Source organism: Tachysurus vachellii, chromosome 11 (assembly GCF_030014155.1).
Source record: "Tachysurus vachellii isolate PV-2020 chromosome 11, HZAU_Pvac_v1, whole genome shotgun sequence".
Lineage (NCBI taxonomy): Eukaryota > Metazoa > Chordata > Actinopteri > Siluriformes > Bagridae > Tachysurus > Tachysurus vachellii.
This window is the reverse complement of record NC_083470.1, coordinates 20,575,050-20,593,637: the sequence shown is the minus strand read 5'-3', so window position 1 is coordinate 20,593,637 and position 18,588 is coordinate 20,575,050. Positions and strand designations below refer to the sequence as shown.

At 37.7% G+C, this 18,588-nt stretch overlaps 1 protein-coding gene across 2 annotated transcripts in view; it reads right to left on the bottom strand.

Moving 5' to 3' along the window:
* LOC132853643 (probable G-protein coupled receptor 153) overlaps positions 1 to 17,505 on the bottom strand; it is a 41,713-nt gene extending 24,208 nt beyond the window's left edge. For both annotated transcript variants that reach the window (XM_060881547.1, XM_060881546.1), the window contains exons 1-2: positions 17,219 to 17,505; positions 366 to 1,004 (exon numbers count right to left, since the gene is read on the bottom strand). In XM_060881547.1, coding sequence (XP_060737530.1) covers positions 366 to 718 — 353 coding nt within the window. In that variant the 5' untranslated portion in view covers positions 719 to 1,004; positions 17,219 to 17,505. The remainder of the gene's footprint in view (positions 1 to 365; positions 1,005 to 17,218) is intronic.
* Between the last annotated feature and the right edge of the window lie 1,083 nt (positions 17,506 to 18,588).

The window sequence follows — 18,588 nt, the reverse complement described above, 5'->3', positions numbered from 1 at the left end:
TCAAAATAGAACAATACACTAAAGCTTAAAATCCTTCAAGAATTGTCTTTGCAGCTATAAGTCACCTGATATCACTGAAAATATCTAAAGCTGTACAGGAGGCAGTAGGGATGTGTTCTTGGGAGATAAGCTCCAGCATCCATGGCTAAGAATAGCAATATTTCAAACCAATGCTGAATATTGTAGCTGAGGAGCCGTGATACATATAGGCTCAAGGTAAGATATAAGGATTGATCTTAGAAAATGAAAAAAAAATAATTATTTTAAAAATAAAATCAGTGCAAAACTTGGTTTTGTACTGGCTTTAGAAATAGCTGCAAAAAAAAACCTGCAACATTAATCCAGCCAAGCAAATTTGGTCATACCTGTAATTGACAGGCCAGCGTACCATCCACATGCGGTGGTAGGAAAGCGATGTGACGGAGAAGCAGGTGACCAGAGTAAGTGTGTAGAAGGTGGAGACAAAGACCTTGCAGAGGCCTTCGTTCCACTCATAGCTGGAGTGCTGGCGGCGCAGCTGGATGACGCAGTACATGGTGATAGGGATACCCATGTTGAGGATATGTGTGCCGGCCAGTGTGCAGATCAGGAACTCCAGAGGCTTCCACTTCTTCTGCTTTGCACTCACACTCAGGATGCCCCAGGCGTTGGCCAGGATAGACACCCCGGAGCAGACCAGCCAGGCCAGTGCATTGGTGCTGATGACCTCATCATTCATGGTGCAGGAGCCTGCAGATGGCAACAGTGGCAATGGCAAGGGGTGGGATGGCAAGAGGAGGAACAGTGGGTAGGGCAGTGGGTGGAGACTGGCACTGGGCCAGAGTGGGCATTACTACAGGAGAAGGTGGAACTTCTCTTGCATGTAACGGATAGAGTAGGTGGTAGGCATTTTGACTGGCGGAGGATTCTGGGGCCGAGAAGAAGAGGAGAATGAAGAGGAACCGGAACAACAATGGGACCAGCAGAAGCAGGAAAACTGATCCAAGCCAGAGCTCTAGGCAATCCTAAAGGGCAAAATAGGAGATGTAGGGGAGTTAAATGGCAGCCAGAGGGAAGGAGCAGGAAGAGGAACAAAAAAATGATTACATTGGAAAAAATAAAGACAGTCCCATAAGAGTGAAGATGAGAGGAGAAAGATTTAGCAGCCAAAGTGGATGGATAGGAGGAAACATTTAAAAAGGGAAAAAACAAACAAATGTAAGCCAAATCAGTTTACAATTTTAACCCTTGTGTGGTGTTCGGGTCTGTGGGACCCATATTCATAAACATCATAGTTTTCATCAATAGTAACTTTTCTTCCTTGTAAATCTGTTGATTTTTTTCCCACTCATAACTTGATTAAATTTGATTTTCTTTTTTTATTACATTTTATTAAAAGCAACAAAAAACGAGTAGAACTTTAATTAAAAAATGGATGTAATAAAGGTAAAGGGCAAATATTAACCATATATGCTGTTTATATTGCTTCTAATTGGGATGAAGTAAACATCTGTAGAGTATTTTAACATAAAATTTTTGATTGTGTTGAATTAAAAACCCAAAAATGCAGCGGGTCCAACAGACCCACGAACACTGGCTGGGTAACAAAAATACGAACACCATACAAGGGTTAAACAGTTCATTTAAAACCAAAAACCTCAGATTTGTATCTGATATGTATATTTACTCTGCGTTTAAATTCCTTTAGTCTGCCCAGCACTCACACCTCCTTCTCTGTACACTCTGCTCAAACAGAACAGGTTCCAAAGCCTCAACATTCATGCTACACCATCACACTCCTCCTTGTGTACATCATTAACTAGTTGAGCTGCACTGCATTCTGGAGCTTAGAGCCTTTTAACCATTTGAGTCACTTCCACACTAGATTTGTCTTTAATATGACATTAATCGTCTCTGGAAAATGGAGAGAGGAAAAAAATAAGCTTTTTCTCTTTTTTCGGAGCTAACAGTGAATCCTGACCTCTATCTTTAATGTATAAGATATTTTTCTCCTGTTAATAGAATTTCCTCAAGGAGCTGCCACCTCAAATATATAGAACCTTTTAAGACACATATCTAAATCATGGACTATCTTTATACTGAAACTAGACAACATAAATCCTTCCAGCATTATCTTCTTAAGTCGCCTGATGGTTTCACTGAAGCGTATTTTGTCCAACGGAGAATAAACTGCTCACAGGCTGAAGCACATTATCGATGTGGCTTTGATGCAAGTGGTAGGAATGCAGCATATTCTTAAATGTGCTGCACATATTTGAGCTGTTACTGAAGACAGCGCACCACAAATCATTAGCAAATGCAGAAATTCAGTGACTCATTACATGCAGTCAGGCCATCAGCTGGCTCATCAGCTGGCTCATTGCTTGAGCCTTCATTTAAATAAGACAATATGTTAAACATGCTGCGTGTCATCCGCTGATTTTTCTTGTTAAAAAAGTACACAAGAGGAAAAACATCGGCTTTTCTGTTTCCACGTACAAGCAAAGCGCCGCTAAATAAAACATCATAATCGGCTCAATATACCGAGGAGCTCTGTGGACCATGACGTCTTTACATGTTCTAGGTAGAGATTAAAAGGAAGTCCATTCTGGAACATATGAATGTGTTTATTTTGAAATATTTGATGTTTATTGTGAGTAGAAATAAAGGAACAGCACTCAAAACTCCAGAATGCAGTGCAGATATTCAATGTGGTTGCGCTGAGGTTACGCCAAAGGCTTGGCTCAGCTAGACAGTGGTGGCGTCAATGGCTAGGTCGGGATTCGTTTAAGTACAAACAAAGTAAACAAGTTGGCAACTAATATAAATCGAATCATTTGAAATACCGTATAAAGACTGAATATCTGAATATTTTCAGTGTGATATACAAATAAAATTGTATGTACTTAAATTAGGTATAAAGTGCAATGTTAACAGAACAAAACACTGAATAGTTGAGTCATCGTTAACGAATTTATGTGGCAAGACTACACTTGATGAAACGGTTTACGAATTGAAAAGGTAAGTCATAAACCTGAAAAATATCTAGACAAAAGACTTCATAGCTGTAAACATAATTACAACAGAAGAGGAGAGCTTTGGGTGTTAGTGCTGTTAGTGTGTAGATGTTAAAGGCTTGTGTGATTTCGAACAAGTCGTACAAGTCATGGATATCTCCGCAAACCAGACCGATGACTCTTGCTACTAATACTTCCAATTGCCAAAAATAAAAGCCTTTAAAATATACTTGAAAACAAGAAGGAAGCTCCTCAGGAGAAACTCTTTCAGACATTTGCCATTTCTGTGAACTTTATCCTGTTTGGATGAATTCCAAAATCTAATCAGTTCATCTGCTGAATACCAGAATAACTCCATATAAATACAGCAAACATTCAAGCATACGTTCTTGAGAAACTGCGCTGACGACCATCTGAGACTGACAAACAGACGATATTTATAGCTAGCCGAAAAATGGGGTTTAAATATAAGCTTTAAGTTAAGGCTTTAAGCTTTAAGTTCCTGAAAATGAGCATGTAAGTAATATTTCTGTAAGACAAACACAAAGGAACCTATTGAAGAAAAACCCTGTTTCAAAATCTGATCAACTGTACAAAACATTCCAGCACTCGTTCTTGAGATATCATGCGAATGATAATATCAGACAGACGGGCAGACAGATGTACAACCCAAAACAAGCCACTGTGTGTTTTAAGAGGCAATCTAATGCTGTAGGTGGCATTTTTAATTTTAACAAATAAGTATTACATGCCAGCAATTATAATGTTTAAGGACTGTTCAACATAGGTGTTATGGTCAGCCTCAGAGTTTATTTATTACTTAAAAACCACTAAAATCCACAAATAATGTTTTCAAACTGTGTTTACCTCGACACTTTGTCATACTGGTAATGACATATGTATATTTTCCTGGCATTAACTAGTGTGATTTAAAAAAAAAGGTTTTCTTGACTCATAACTCACATCTTATTTCAATCCACTGGAATAAATATTTTCATGTAGCTTATTCCAGTTTATATAACCTATTGATCGGAAAGGAACGCAATCTGAGAAACCTCTAAACTTGAATGTAAACAAATAAGTAAGGCTCCTAATAGTAATTCTGTACAATCCAGAACTTTCCTAGCTTTTCTTAGAAATAAAATAAATCCGACTGAATCTCTCTTGTTCGGTCATGAACTTTATGAAATCTCTTTGCATTATATTGAATTTTCACAGGCTAAAATTATTTACCTTAGCTGGAAAGCTTGAGAGATTCCTCAAAGTTGTGGACTTAATGGTCTTTTCTTTTCAGATTACAGATTAGATTTTTGCTCCTTAGAATAAGAATATTTTATTGCTCAAGGTCATCTTTTCAGTGACTGGATTATTTGGTGTCTTGGATTACTGTAATTATGATTTTTGTGAGACCGGATCAGTTTTTAGGTTTATGCAGTAAGCATAAAATTATCACCAAACAATGTGTGTGTTATCTATGGAAGATTGGCTTCACCCAGGTTAATTCTGGAGGTTTTGCAGGTATTCAAAGTCATGTTCACTAGGTAGCTTATGAAAGGCAATCGGCGGCTAAAGCTTTAAAGAATTAAAGAATTTTTTTTTTCCAAAATGAACCCTGAGAAAGTTGATTGTCAGCAAAACAAGATAGAGGAGGTGCTAAAACACAAAAGCTATGGTTTAGCTACATGATTCTGAAAGGAATAGAAAATAACAAAGAGTGTTCTAAAAAACTAACAAGTTTCAGTAACACAAAATAATGAAATTAATTGAAAACCAGGTCAATGGACATCAACGGAGAAACACGGTTAGTGTTTAGCACATTTGCCCCACACCTCTGGGTTGAGGGGACATTTACATTTACGGCATTTAGCAGACACCCTTATCTAGCGTGACTTACAACTGAGCAACTGAGGGTTAAGGGCCTTGCTCAGGGGCCCAGCAGTGGCAGCCTGGTGGACCTGGGGTTCGAACCCATGACCTTACAATCAACCCAACACCTTAACCACTGAGCTACCACAACCCGTGGTAGCAACCCGTGGACAATTCCTGTTTTTGCTCAGTGTGCATGGAGCTAACGTGTTCTCGGTGTACTTTGGGGGTTTCTCTGCGAACTCCAGTTTTCTCCCCCAGTCCCAAGACATTCTGTAAGCTGACTAACATATCTGCATTGTCTGTAGTGTGTGAATAGGTGAATGTGAGTGAGTGTGTTCCCCATCCTTTGTTCCCCAAGTCCCCTTGGATAGTTTCCAGGTTCCCCATTATACAGTGTACTATAAGAGGTAAATAATATGGATGGATGGTCCACATTATCAAATTATTAAACTATGGCTCAGAAGTATCCCCAATATCTCTGGCTACAGTGAAATAAACACTGTCTCTAATTCAGTCGAAGAACCGAGAAGCTCCTATGCTCTAAAGCCGTTGTGGAATCTATCCTACTGACAAAATGGCTGCATAATGGAGTTAAACTAGGATTAGCACCTAATGGACAGCACCTGATTCTCAGATGATATTTACAGCTTTTTCCAAGAGCTACTCTTTTGTAATATAATATAAGATTAGAGGGGGTGGTTGCTTTATAACAGATGAGACATTGCTTTCCGAAATCTCATACAACTGACCAGTTCATTCTAAAAGCTAAAATTTGTGTCCCAAATAAAGTATTATACATTATGCACTTATACTGTGATCTCAAATGGAACACTTTTGTGAGATGTCTTGTCCAATGGATTGTCATCAATCATCGTAGCCCCGCCCCTCTTCTTCTACGTTAGCAAATGTGTGAGCAAATGAAGTGTCCACATTTTGCTTTTTTTCCGTAGAATAATAGTATCAACATAGGTAGATGAAGGGCACTTGATCATATGTCCTGCATATGAAGTGACAATGGCGAGTATGCCGTGTTCACATGCTTTGTTTTCAGGAAGAACACAAAACATGGACGTCCCTAGGTTAATTCCTACATATTTATTTTTTATATATATATATATATATATATATATATATATATATATATATATATATATAGATAGATAGATAGATATAGATATAGATATATAGATGAATACAAACAAAATGTCAACATTAACTCAATTTAACCACATGTTCAGGACTCCCATCATTGGAACTCAGTTCCCCAGTCATTCATGTGATTCATGTGCAGCCTCCTAATGGATAATTCCAATAGCATGTGAAGGTTGCATTCTTTCAACTGGAATTTCCAGGGTTAACACACTACTCAAACAATTTTACTAGAAAATTACTGTCCATGTGCAACCATCTGGAAACCTTAAACCTGTCTATTTCTTACCGTCAAGTTACAATTTTCTTCTTCAATTTTGCTCTTAAAAGCTTGTTTGTCTAGGAAGAGGACAAAAACTGGCCCACAGACATAAACACATACACACACACACTTTGATAAGATGCTGACTTTCAGGATAGTTATGGCAAATGAAGTGTACAAAACACAAAATATTAGAATGCCTGTGAGGCTGAGACGAATTTCTACTTCTGATCGTGGACTCTATTTTAGTATGAATAAACAAAAACAAATGTAAGCCCAGAATGCGTCTGACAAAAGATAAATGATGCTAATGACATCCAGATACAATTTAATACATAACTCATACAGAATTCAATGCAACTTTTTTCTTTTTTTGCTCAGAAAAACCTTTTCTCCCATTATGAAATAAATAAAAATTAGTCCATATTTAAAATAACTACATTTCATTAATTCGGTCATTAATCTTCATTCGCTTCCAACCATGAGTGTTGAAAAATTCACCGTATTCTGCTAAAGCAACAAACACCCTAGGGATTGTACAAACACCTTTAGTTCCATTGTAGTTTTTAAGCATTGCATTCATTCACAATATTGCAGCATTCACACAACAGCATGCACAACCTTAGTGAAGAAAATTTTCTGAACTGCATCTCTTGCACTTTTCTAATCATTCAATTCATCATTCAGCATAGCATGATGTAGCCGAGTTGGGATTTTAGGCATAAGCCATTTTCATATTATTTTTTTAAAACAATCGTGTAGATATGGTCGGATAAGCGGTAGAAAGTGAGTGAGTGAGTGAGTGAGTGAGTAGATATGGGTCAAGAGTATTAATTAATTCTCATCAAATATCAGTTGTTGCCAGATAGGATGGATTGAGTATTTCAGAATCTGCTGTGCTACTGGAATTTTCACATAAATAGTGTGCTAGTAGAGAGGAGAAAGGACAGACAGAATGGCTCAAGCAGATAGGAAGGAACAGAAAAAACGGGAAAAAACTCTTTACAGCTGTGGTGAGCAGAAAAGCATCTCAAAATGAATTGAGGAGGATGAGCTACAACAGCAGAAGACCACACAGGGCTTCCACTCATGTCAGCCAAACACAGTAACCTGAAGTTACACTGGGCACAGATTCACTAAAAATGGACAGATTGGAAAAAGCTTAATTTAAATTAAAAGTGACCTTAAGAGCTGAATCATGCTAACATTTTTTTATGCCCTATATCTAACCATCTATGGCCAAAAAAAAAATCACCGAAAGCTTTCAACAAGACTGCACTTTAGCTACCAAGTTTGGCCCGCAAACGGTTTAAGTGTGTGTTAAGCAAACAAAGCAACACACAAGGTGTACCTGTAAGATAACATAGATGTAATCCTGACAGCAGAACTGAAATGAGTGTGCATTGATGTTGTGTAACAGAGCTGAATCACATTCAAAACCCTCCCAATTGTAGTCTTTGAGTAATGCCCTGGTTTGCAAATCAGATTTGCAAGGACTGTCATTGAAACCGGGGATACATACAGATGCACTTTCCAGAACTCTAAATAGCACCGTGTATATACAGAGCTCAGAAACAAACAAAAAACACGATTTTTAAAGCCAATTAAAAAAATGTTTCAGATCGGATATGGATGCAATGTTGCAGATCGTTTTAAAAACCATTTTACAAATAAAAAAAATCCCAAAATGAAAATGTTAAAGATTCAAAAATACAGATTTGATGTAAATTAGGCCAAAACTCTGGGATTCTCAGGGAAACGCAGACACACAGAGTAACTGAACTCTGTACTAAATTCTCTAGTCTCAGTTGTCTGCCATGCTTGTGCTCATGCTCATGACCATGAAATAAAATGAAGTGGAGAAGTTGTGCTGGATGTGGACAGGAGCTTAAAATAATCTTGCTATTTGAGTAGATTATAAAAAAAAAACACTTTAAATATTTGATCACTTTGAAAGCATCTAGGGTTCGGGTTTATTTTTATGTTTTATCATAATTTACATAATTTGCAATTAATTTACATAAAAAAATCTAATAAAAAATTTGGGTTCTGTTGGGTTTTTTTTAAATCACAAAATTGTAATCCTGGTAATCCTTAGATTACAACTTAACTCAAGCAAGTTACAGTGAAGAAACAAATATTAAACATTTCAGAGGAAAAAACAGATTATTTAATACAGTGTATATATTAAAATGTCCAAAAATGTCAGCGCTTTACTGGTTATATGATGTGTGTGAAAAATCTAGACAGCCTGATGTGTGGAATGTATTAAAAAGCATGCAATATGACTCACTGCCTCTGTGTGTGTGTGTGTGTGTGTGTGTGTGTGTGTGTGTGTGTGTGTGTGTGTGTGTGCAAATCTGCTTTTACTTGGCATTCTTAGGCATTCTGATAAATTAGGAAGAAAAGAAGACAGGGAAAAGTTACTGCTGTGCACAAGTCAGCATTTTATTTAGTTCTGATAAGAAATGCACAGAAAATAGTAATTGACGGTATTTAAAGCTGGGAGTCGGGGGGAAAATGTTCAAAAACTTGCACCACAGGAAAGGAATTGTTTGAGCCATTTGTTTAGATTTGTCTCTTTACAACATCCGACCAAAATAAAAGCACAAAAGTGGAAAAAATGGAAAAAAAAAAAAAAAAAAGAAATTAATATTAATATAAAAAATGAATACAACTATTATTAATGGTTTATATTATAGATATTAATAATGACTATAATTGTTGCATGTTATTTTTTGTTGGCTCGATGTGGCTCAGACAGACAGAAAAGAAACACTTCTGATCAATCAGAAAGGAGAATTCATGTTTTATATTACGTTTATATACCATGATGGAGCCCTATTATAGTGTGTGTGTGTGTGTGTGTGTGTGTGTGTGTGTGTGTGTGTGTGTGTGTGAGTGTGAGAGAGAGAGAGAGAGAGAGAGAGAGAGAGAGAGAGAGCATGACACTTCATCTATATATTTCTAAATATCACTGATTTTAAATGCTTTTAAAATGTCACCAAGTTCTTGTCTGCATTTCTTTATCTTGCCATATGATACACAAGACACCAAAATATATCATGACAGATTCCCTACATCATGCCAAGTCAGTCTCTGAGCTTTCAGAGCGGAGCAGCGGAGGTGTGATGCTGACCTACTTCCCGTTTTTTTGTTGTAGTTTTTTTTCCAGAAAGCACAGGTCTTCAATGCTATAGAAATGAAAGGAGACTCTGTCCCACAAGATAAATCCACATCATCATCAGTGTGTGTGTGTGTGTGTGTGTGAGTGTGAAAGCAGGGAAGTAAGAGGAAGAGAGTGACTTGCACCCTAGTTAAAAGTAGATCAAAACGTGGCAGCTTGAACAGGAACCGCGGGTTTATCATTGTTATAGACTCATTAAATCAGAAGCTTGTTGATACGCTGCCGCCTGACTTCGTTGAGAAATGGGAGAAAAACACGCTCGAGAGAGACTGCGAGTCGAGTTGAAACACTTTGCTTATAATTGCAGTGTCAAGTGAGTTTCCAAAACAAAATTAAAGGGAGCAGATTCTGGCGGAGCTGTGACAAAAAGCAGACCTTACAGTACATCCGAGAAAGGCACGGTCGGGGCAGTGCCAGTCCTGACAGTACGGCGAGAAAACACAGGCTTGTGGGATCGGAGATTAGTGGGATATTCATGCAGATTAATCTCAGCCTCAGTCAAGCTGCCAGTCTCCTTCATTCACTGCCTCTTATTGTACAGCATAGTGTTTCCATCCCATGTATATAACTAGCGACGAATGCATATTCTATAACAATAACAACAGTATTTATATAGCCTACGTCTAGCTTCCCATTTAGCCTAGCATAAGAAAGGTGCCATTAATAAGTATTAAGCACTATATTAACTAATCTACTAACAAACTCTGAACACGTCTGCATTACATCCTCATCGCTTTGCTTCAGCGTTCTAAAAACACAACACTGGCTTCCTTGTAAGGTATAAAATGAGCATTGTGGCATAAATGCTTTGTCAACTCCTGCCATTATTCTGTGATTAAGATGAAAGTATGTTATTCCCTAACATAGATGTCTCTTAGTCAGAGATTAGTTTGTATCAACAATGAAACACATTTAACTACTGTAAGAGGAATGGAAGACTGCATCTACACCTACTGCATCTTGCAAACTGAAGGATTAAACCACTGCACTTTTTAATTCGAAGTGAAATATGTTTCTCTTTTGTCTGTATTTCAATCACAAGCAGTTGAACTTGAGCAGTTCACGTTAAAGTTATTGAGAACATTGCATTTAAAGATTTCATGCCAATTCCGCTGAAAGGCGCCGTGCCTGCCTCTGCGTTTTAAACCTAATCTGCTTATAGAAAAACAGCCTCACTGACACATTTTTAATGAATTTTATCCTACATATACAGTGGGATATGAGGGAAATGAGATATTAATTTGATTATCAGCATTAGCATCTGTCTCTTTCTCGTGGTTAGATTAAAAAAAGTTAATCTTCCCCATCATCATCTCTTTACCTAATGATCGTGCTGATCCATTCATTCACCTATGTTCTGGGGCCCGATTTCTTGATAGTAATACCATTGTATTTAGACGTTGGAAAGCTCTGTGTGTAAGTGCCATTCTCTAGCAAGAGTTTAGACATTCATTCATTCATTCATCTTCTACTGCTTATCCGAACTACCTCGGGTCACGGGAAGCCTCTGCCTACCTCAGGCGTCATCGGTCATCAAGGCAGAATACACCCTGGACGGAGTGCCAACCCATCACAGGGCACACACACACTCATTCACTCACGCACTCACACACTACGGACAATTTTCCAGAGATGCCAATCAACCTACCATGCATGTCTTTGGACCGGGGGAGGAAACCGGAGTACCCGGAGGAAACCCCCGAGGCACGGGGAGAACATGCAAACTCCACACACACAAGGTGGAGGCGGGAATCGAACCCCGACCCTGGAAGTGTGAGGCGAACGTGCTAACCACTAAGCCACCGTGACCCCCAGTTTAGACATCTGGAGGAACATTTTTGTTAAACTCCTTAAATATGTGATCTTGTAATGAATATGACCAAGGCTAGGTTAGATAAGGCCAGTGTATATTTGTGCCAGAAAAAAAACTATTTTTGTCAAAATCCAATGCATCTGATGTATTTGTTGCTTTTTCCTAAACTGCCACACAATCGTATACAGCGTGTGTTCATTTACCAGTAATTAATGAGCTAAATATTTCACATAAAACCTCTAAAACGTTTACTCTGTCTAATACGGATGACATGAGCATCCTCGTTGTGCACTGTGCCATGACACCTATTTACAGTAATATCCGTACTATTATGAGATTAATTAACGTATCAAAATGGCGTATCTGCTATTAGCGTATCAGTACAGTGTATCACATTTATCACATATTGTTTAAATAGTAGGCTTTCAAATACTTAATATTTCTGTGTATTGTACAGTACACAAGAAAGTAGGCTGTTTGCCACAAAACACCACTTACTGTACACCAGATGTGAGGTAATAAACATTGAAACATCATCAGGCCCACACTCTTGAGCTTGAGCATGCTGGTAGGCTCAAGAAAACAGCAACGGTTGTGTGTAACAGCAAATGGGAATTTCCCACAAGTAGTTAAAGTCTGGTGATGGAAGTACTTTCCCTGTAATGTTTCCCGGTAAGTTACACCACCGATGACTAGAGAACGATTACTGGAAAGTCATGTTAAGTTAAGGCTTAAGTTTATAGCTGGAGATATGAGACTTTATAATGGAGAACGTAGGATTTAGCAAAATGTGAAAAAAAAAGCACCAGGTTTTAGACACATCCACTTTCAGTGAAAGCTAGTGCTAATGATTAGTAAGCCTTATTTGCCTTTACTACATTTTAGAATACAGCTTTTGTTTCATTACATGCTGCTAAGATTCTGATCTGACCACAAAAATAAATTTAATTATTAAGTTTCAATTGTTTCATGTTTTTTAATGATTTTCTAAAATTAATTTACAATGTAAACCTATACAGGCAATGTGTGTGTGGAAAATGCATGGTATAGAAACACGACTTTATGGTATGAAATTGAATTTTGTGTTGTGTTACACTACAAGCAAAGGAAATGGATGCAAGCCAAAACATGGATCAGGATTATGTTTCAGTCACCAGCTCCATAACACCTACGTTATTTCTGCATGTCAGTCCTGTACATCAGTGAGCTATTTTTAGCAGGTGAAATGATCTGCGTTGAGATTTATACGTCAAAAACCCCATTAACGAAAAAATACAAAATAAAAAAATAAAAAAGCTGGCCCCATCAAGAACAGAGCGAGCTAATTAGTCTAATGAATGTGCGTGCAGAGATTACTGAAAGAACAAAACAAAATGTTTAACTTGCTCGATTCAACCGAATCTTTTTTCTTGTAAAATGGTAAATTAGCCGAATTAGCGATAATACAAACCGCCAGGAGAGCTGCTAGAGATATAACCGGCTTCTGGAGGTGTCAAGTGGACCTTGAAGACCACACAGCATAATTACTGCCTTTTTTTTTTTTACTCCACAGCAGCTTTGCAATGAAGTAGCAAGTAGGTAGTTTTCTCAACACAACAAAATGTATAGCAATTCAAACCCGAGAATAAAATCGTGGGAGTTCTGACACACGTTAAAGTAAAAGAAACCTCCTTTTCTAACTCTTATGTTTTAGTCACTCCATAAATCAGGGAAACTCCAGTGTTCCATCATACACATTTAATTCAAGAGCGTTTAACCCCTGGGTCTTTTTTGTTAATAGTCTGATGATTGCGCTGCTTTAAATTACCTACAGTAAGAACGAACTCCTGGGCGGGAATTTCACTTGGCTGTGTAGAACGATCCTGCACTGAGATGAACTCATCCTCCATTTCATGAACACCTTGCAGAAAGACGAGTCAATAACAGGAATTTCACGTTCATCATTTTCTTCCAAGCCCGTGGGAAATTACACACCAGACCTGATAACCTCAGTTCTGCAAATCTTGTGATTTCACTCATCACTGATTCTCTTTGTAATGTTGTTTTCTTCTTTGCTCAAACTGTAAATAGCTGTTTTAACCTTTGTACTCTCTCGGTTCTACCTGTCATCTCATCCAAGTCAACTGATGACTTTATCCTGCGTGTATCAGATTTTCTTACCTCTTTGATCGCCACTAAATTTACATTTAGATGGAGTTTGAACAGTTGCAAGCTTCTGGATTGTCTACATGCACAAAGTATTTGAAGTATTTAACAACGTAAACTGACAGTATGTTTGAGAGAGCAACAAACAGATAAGTGTTTTTTTTCTCATCACCACAATTGCCCCGACTACACAATTTCAAGCCCAAGCACAGTTTAAAACTTCCCTAATTCACTATAAAGCAGCTAAACTCGTGTTAGTTTGAACTCTTACATATTATATCCACCAGCCCAAGGTCATTTTCCCAGCACTCTAATTAAAAACTCCCCAGTCTCACAGATGTGGCTGCACGGCTTGCCTTGTGTTAGATTTTAGACTTTAAGTTGATTGTAATCAACATAAATTTGAGTTTGTTGAGATTAATATTAGCCTCACAATCTCACAGTGTCTCCTGATTGTATGCAGATAAGCGGAAGCTACAAATGAAGATGTTTTTTTTATTTTATTTTTATTTTTTTTAATTGTACTACAAAATTGTTTGTGCATTGATGGGCAACGAATTGGTTAACTGAATTGATTCTTTCAAACATACTGAATTGTATATTGCATAATTGACTTATTTGATCCAGTGCCTTTCAGAAATAGTCTGTCAAATGCCATAAATGTGCAAACCTCTATACACGATGCCGCATTCACACGGACACTAAAACAAACTTTAAAAGAATGCTTTACAACAGTTAGTTAGATAAGTCTATTTTTTAATGCACTTGCTATTAATAAATACAACCACATTAGCCTATAACCACATTAGTAACATCCGAGCACAGGCTAATAATCCTCTGATGATCAAGCTGACACTTTAATGAGAATAAATAAAAAATAAAAAAAAAGCCTTCATGTACTCGCTTAAACTGGAGCAGAGCAAAACTTGAGGCTAAAGAAATTTCTACCCAAAACTATATTTTTTATCCATAAACGTACTCGATGAATCTTACTCAACCATTAAAAAAGCTTATTATTAATAATATACGATAATACAATAAAAAACACATTTCTAAGCAGAAAGATGTTGGACACAAACTCTTCTTCAGTTTCGAGTGTTGGTTCTTATTCAGGTGGAGGTGGATATGAAGCTTGTGGGACAAAAACCGTCCACTTTGACTGAAATAAGACAGTTTTGGACAATGCCTGAGGTAAAGTCCTTCAAGAGTGGGCAAGAAATGGGATTAGACCGCTGTGCACACCTCTAGAAATAAATAAACAAATGTTGACATGGAAAAAGACCAAATTATATTCTGCATTGTTACTAACTACTTGCATACTTTTATATTCTAGCCATATTAGCAGGATCAAATATTGCTTCAACTAAATATTCACCCACCTTCCACTTTATTAGGAACACCGGTGTACCTGCACATTCATGCAGTTATTTTATCAGAAGCACAATGCGAAAAATCATTGGATTTCCTGCATTTCTACACACAAGCGTCTCTAGAGTTTACACGGAATGTTGTAAAAAACAAGAACCATTGAGAAAGCGATTATAAAGTGATGATAAGAGAGGTCAGAGGCCAGATTGGCTCAATCTGCTAGAAAGAACAGAATAAATCATAATCATTCTTTACAACCATAATAAGCAGAAAAGCATGCACAAAGCATGAGGTGAATAAGCTCCAGCAGTAGAAGATATATCAGGTTCCTGTCAGTGAGGAACAAGACGGCTTGTGCACAGAAACTGGGCAGATGAAGATTGAGGGAAGGCCTTCAACTGTGAAATTTGGGCTTGTGCCCATGATAGCCTTAGATTTCTGTCTTTGGTTAACAGGGGTGGAAATTATCTTCTGAATCTAATACTAGCAAACTTACTTACTGTACAAACACAAAAAATAGTAAATGTACCTCAGCAGCCTGCCTTAAGTCCTGCATTAAATGAAAGTACACATTCTTTAAGGGTTACCTTGTGAAAAGTAATTCCTCATGCTCTTGCATTGAGGTGTAAGTAATTTGTATGTATAAATGCTAAACATCACGCCGGCATTGTCACATAAATCCGGACTTTTCCACACATTGATAGAGTGATACTGCTGATGTGAAATTGTGTTCTAATGTGGCATTTTTATTTCCTATATCAAGGAGCTCTAGTGACGTTCTGTCAGAACTCGATCCCTAGTTACCATCCGTAGTTACCTGTCATTGCCATGGTAACTAGGGATGGATGGATTCATTTACAGTTCAGTACAGACAATACAATCTGCAGAGTATCAGTTCATAACTAATGCCAAACCATTAGTGTCATCCTTGTCTAGAGATTCATCTAGCTTATGCTGCCATGTGCACATAAAAATTCCTGGTATATAAGGTCAGTGTGTGTTCTGTGTTTACTGACAAGAGCTGTGTCGTACCGGTCAACATCATAAATGGTCACGGTTAATACAGATCGAGTGTTTCAGACCAACAGCAAGGCAACGCTCGGTAGCACAGTAAGACCTCTGATTACATGAAGCTGCTCCTTGCATGTGTTTTACATCAGGATTATATCTGATGCCCCAGATCAGTGTGGGTGTGGTTATGGGTCAGAGAATTAAATTAAATTAAATGAAATTAAATTTCAACCCACCAATAGAAATATATTCCAATACATTTTTGTCAGTAAATGCATGTATAAAAATTCCAGGAGCAAAAGATATTGACCTAAAATAGACCACATAGGATTATGACATATGATTTCTTAACACCATAGATTTTGCTTGTAAATCTTATCATTTTGTCTCTACTCCACAAAACTTTTGTCTCTACTCCACAATTTAAAGGGAAAATTGTCTCAGAACTTGTGGATTACACAGCTAAAAAAATAACAGCTGGTAATTTACCTTATGGTCTGTGATGTTTATTTATATATGTACTGACGTCTGGTCAGTGTTTCTACCTAAATCTAGTTATGCCACTGTTAGTTTTGGGGGCAGAGCTTTGTGAACATGGGCAGAAATGGAGGCAATTACTCATTACTCAATAAAACAAAAACACTCAAACATTCAAATCTGAACCAGTTTAGCCATTAAAAACATATATGTTCCTACAGATCTTACCCAATGCGCCTTTAAGTGTAAAACGTTCACAAGTTGGTTCATGCTTGCGAACCGATTCTTTGGAGTGATTTATTTACAATAAATCGTTCTGAGTCGTTCATCAACAAACGATTCGAACACTGGAGGTTATTCGGTTCAGATGACAGAGGATCCGTTTAAAAATGAACTGGTGTAAGTCATATAGACAGGTTTTTTAGTTCATTTTTTTCCACACTTGGTTTATTGAATAAAAAGAAAACATTACAAGAACGACTCTGGGGTTCATAGCAAGCGTGAACTTTATTACTTTTAACAGTAATAGTCTTGGCTTGTCTGAACCCGCGTATTAAACGGTCTCGTCTCATTAAAGTAGGTTTCACACTGTAGGTTGCTATAGTTATCATACGCGACGTACTGTATTAGTGCGCTATTTAGTAAGGGAGTGTGCAGTTTGGGACGCAGCCCCCATGTTTGCCTGTATTATACCCACATTAATCTCATTCACAAGCTAACTCTAGTCTAACCAACCTATTAATAAGGGTGCTTGTAGAGGATACATAAACATCAACAACATTTTCCACTGACAATTTATAATAATCTAATGTATTTCATGATATAAACAACAGTAATCTTGTTATAGTCTATGAACATCATCATATATCACGGGAAATAAACCTATTGGAGGTCGCGTGTGTGTTTTGTATGAGTGTGTGAACTGTTTCTCTAGAACATACCTTGAATAAAATTCGTCGATATACCAGAAATCTCCTCCAGGGTTTCGTGTTGTTATCAATATGTCCAGAGAGTTGGATAAACGGAATACACGGATAAACGCGTGAAATAAAGCGCGTTAATAAAGGAACCCGGCGCGTCCTTCATCATTCCATCATCGGAGACGATCAGAGTCATTCTCTTCAGAAACAAGTGTAGGAATAGTGTACATGTAAAGCCACGCATGGGCGAAGTTAAACGTGTCGACGTGGTGGTGGTGGTGGTGGTGGTGGTGATGATGATGATGATGATGGTCGGGCGCGCGCGCAGCCTCCTCACGCCGCCCATTGAAGATCAGCAGCTCTAGGAGGAGGGAATGAATGAAGCAGGAACAGATGCTGATGAATCCACCACGCTTCCGGACTCCCTTAACTGACATTTTAGCACATTTTCTTTTCTTCTGTATTTTTTTTTATTTTTTTTTTTACCATTTTCCTCTAGATTAGTCAAAAGGACTCTCGGAAAGTTCTTAAGTTCTTGCACTTTAAGCAAAACACTGCATGTGAATAGAACAACAAGAAGAAGAAGAACAACAAAACAATAGATATTGCATCCAGTCTTTGCCTGTTGACTGATGATATTCTTACATTTTCTGAATTGGATTTCTTTTGTCCAAATGTCAATTTATAGAAATAATTAAAATGTAAGTGTGCTTATTTATAAGGAAAAATCCACCTAAAAACTGGTGATGTTGGTTGATGTTGTATTTTTGCTATTCCCATGAAAAGTTAGTGATTGCCTTGCTAATGTTATGGGGGGGGGGGGGTGTTTGCTAGTGAAGATATACTGTAGTAACCTTAAATGGGGGGGGGGGGACAGCAACATCAACCACAGTACAGTGGCTTTGTGGTTAGTGTGCTTGCCTTGCACCTCTGGGGTTAGGGGTTTGATTCCACATCCTATGTTCTCCCTGAGCTTTCCTCTGGGTACTCTGGTTCTCTCCCCGGATAAGGTCTACAGAAATGGATCTCAAACATAATGGTCCGGTTTCACTGTTAGCTTCACACCCATATTCCACAATGTTAAATCTCTTATTAATGAGTAATCCAACACAGAAATAGTGGATACAGTTCCAGAAAGCAGCAAAGCTATGATGAGGAAATAGGAGATCTGGACAAACTAAAGGAATAAAGCACTGCTTTTTAGAAACTAAACTAGTTAAGGAAAATAGACCAATATGTAACTTTGAAGCTAGTCAGAATTGCACATATTTACATAGATATAAAAACTATATAAAATTGATTGGGATAATAAAACACGTTTTTGGTCCTGAATATACATTAAATATGTTGTTTTTGAGAGAGTGGGTATGGATGGTGAGAAATCATGAGAT